General features: G+C 29.0%; 1 protein-coding gene across 1 annotated transcript; it reads left to right on the top strand.

The window, feature by feature from the left end:
* The first annotated feature begins 716 nt into the window (after window positions 1-716).
* LOC107919511 (histone H2B.9) lies at window positions 717-1351 on the top strand. The gene has a single exon (XM_016848959.2). It carries the CDS (start codon window positions 808-810, stop codon window positions 1192-1194), a length of 387 nt encoding a protein of 128 aa, XP_016704448.1. The 5' UTR covers window positions 717-807; the 3' UTR covers window positions 1195-1351.
* The last annotated feature ends 1733 nt before the right edge of the window (window positions 1352-3084 follow it).

Raw genomic sequence — 3084 nt, 5'->3', positions numbered from 1 at the left:
TCGACTCAAAAATTAAGCTTAGAATTAATAATATTTGTTAAGGGTAATAACGTAATTTAATTATATAAAAATATGAAAAACTCAATAAAGCTTGCATGCTATTTGACTTAAGTATTATTAAGCTCGAATTTGGTTTAATAATTACCGATTCGAATTCAAAATTTTCAAATCGAACTCGAGTAAATTGCAAACATCATTGCCTCATTTACCCTAATTTGGAGTATTTCTTCGAAGTTGTCGTGTAATTTTTTGGGTGAATAAAAAACATTACGAGGAATTACTTTGAATTAAAACCCAAGCCATCTTGGAAGCGTTTCGAATAGTTGGATACCACCACTATTACAAATAATCATTTTAGGTAGATTATCAACCTCTTCATTACACTCTCTGGATATGTAATAAATCGATCAATACACAATTTTGGTCAATTAATATTTTGATTTTTCATGCTACTAACATGAAGGTTGTACGTTGAATTCCTACGGTCCGAATAAATTTGTGCTTTAAGCAATTAGTCATGTTTTTTTAAGTCCTAATTCTACTGCCGTGTTTTAGGCCATGGAGATATTATCTCTAACTGTCCACATCTTCCCCTGCATGTGGGGTTCACATTAAACTAACTCAATCAAACAGTGCCTTGTCATCGAGCCGTGTGGAACTCAAGTAACCAATCAGATCAATCACACACGTATATAAATACACAATCAATCCCATCTCCCCATGCTTCTCTCCACCGGACTTTTGAACTTCATTTTTCTACCGATTGTTTGTTTGGTTTAAAAAGAGTAGAAACATCATTTTCTTCCAATGGCACCAAAGGCCGAGAAAAAGCCTGTAGCAGAGAAAGCTCCAGCCTCAGTGGAGAAAAAAATATCAAAGGAAGGCGGGGATAAGAAAAAGAAAAAGATCAAAAAGAGCACAGAGACTTACAAGATTTACATTTTCAAGGTCTTGAAACAAGTTCATCCTGATATCGGTATCTCAAGCAAAGCCATGGGGATTATGAACAGTTTCATCAATGATATATTTGAGAAATTGGCTCAGGAAGCTTCTAGATTGGCCAGGTACAATAAGAAGCCAACGATTACATCGAGGGAGATCCAAACGGCAGTGAGATTAGTTTTACCTGGCGAATTGGCAAAACACGCAGTCTCTGAAGGTACCAAAGCGGTTACCAAGTTTACCAGTTCTTAGATTTATAGACTTTTTGTTTTGAGATTTTAATCTAATTGCTACGATATTACATTATATATTATATTTCTTTTGAATATATGTTATACTTAAATGATGCCTTAATGTCCTAGATGCAATAGATTAAAGAATGGAACTTGGCACTTTTTTTTTCTTTTAACTTTAATGTTTTTTTATTTATCAATTATGATGCTAAATAGCTATCCAGTTTCTGTTATGATCGTCAATTGAACGAATTGAACCATCACTTGTCAAAGTTTCTTTTAGAGACTCTTGAATTTTGATCGATTTAGATTTCTTTTAATCAATTTAAATAGTTTAAATTATTTTAGAATCAAATTATTTGAGTTTGAGGGTGACACTAAATTTTTTGGGCGAAGTAATTAAATTATATATATTTTGATGATTTTATGTTTGAGTAATTTCAAATTACTTCGGGATTACTTTTATATGATTTGTGTTGTTTTTAGTTTCTTAGCTCTGAATTTGGGTTATACTTGTTTGATGGTCAAAGGTTTGTTCGGTTTCAAATTGATAGGGATGAATTTTCTAATTCAAATCAAAATCGAGAATTTTAGATTTTTAGATTTAGAAAAATAATAAAATTCAAGTTTTTTTAATTAAATAAAATTTAATGGTATAAAAACCTTTTGATTTTTTTAGAAAACTAATTAAGCCTTTGCAATTTTTTCAATTAAATTGAGTCTTTGCAATTTATTTTTTTAGTACGTACAAATTAATTTGTAATATTGATTTTCTTTTTAAAATCTTATTACAATTTATAAAAATATTAAATAAATTTTAAAATTTTAAAAAATAATAATAATAAGTAATTTAAAGGTTAAGTTTAGAATGAATCCGGACATATGGTTGTCCAGATTTGATAGTGGTATCGAAAATAGTGGTTTCGGCGCCACCAAATTTGACTAGTAAGTTCGTAACTATTATATTTAATATTTACGAGTTAATCGTGGCTTTGAAAAGGTTTTTGATGTAGTGATTTTTGTTTTATTAGCGATTGATTAAGTTCAAGTGGCAAGACCTTAAGGTCAAGTGGTTTTAAAAAATAAGGTATCAGGACCTCGTTTCTATAAATCGAGCCGTAAATATTTTTATAAATATTTAAAGAGTGCCATTAAGGTTTTATTAAAGTTTCATTGAAAAATTTTAACGTTTCGATAGTTAATTAATTAAAAAGGACTAAATTATAAAAGAAGTAAAATTTGATCACTATTTAATTTGAGTGATTAAATGGTTAATGGAATAAAGAAAAAAGAGACTTTAATGGTAATTATACTATTCAAGAGGTTAGTGGACGGTTTTGGGAAACTACATGGAATTGGATGATAATTTAAGTGGACAAAATGGTAATTTTGTAATTAAATTAATTAAAATAAAACCAAAATCCATTATCATCTTTTACAACCTATCTTCATTGAATTCTAATGGAGGAAAAAATTTATTTTTTTGTGATGAAGCTTTAGTCCATGGTATTATCTTTGCATGGTATGTGATTTTAGCCCTATTTCTTTTACTTTATATATTTTTGAGATCGTTTCAACTAGGTCTAGCTAGCTCGTACTTTCAATTTTGAAACTGTTAAAGATTTTGAATGTTGTCATTGATGAACCTTGTAATTTTAGATGTTAAATGAAGAATTTAGAATGTTGATTGATATTTAAAAGTATTTATTAAGTGATTTTTGATGAATTTACCGATTAGGAACTAAATTGTTAAATTAATAAAAGTACAAGGATTTAATGTGAAATTGTTGCACAAATGGGCTGTTTTGGATACCATGAACATTTAGATAAGTTAAATTTTAGGAAAAATGGTTAATTTACATGTTTTGGGCTCAGGGACTAAATTCAATAAAAGTAAAACTTTAGGGGC

This window comes from Gossypium hirsutum, chromosome D13 (assembly GCF_007990345.1).
Source record: "Gossypium hirsutum isolate 1008001.06 chromosome D13, Gossypium_hirsutum_v2.1, whole genome shotgun sequence".
Taxonomy (NCBI): Eukaryota; Viridiplantae; Streptophyta; class Magnoliopsida; order Malvales; family Malvaceae; genus Gossypium; species Gossypium hirsutum.
This window is presented reverse-complemented; position numbering and strand designations above follow the sequence as displayed.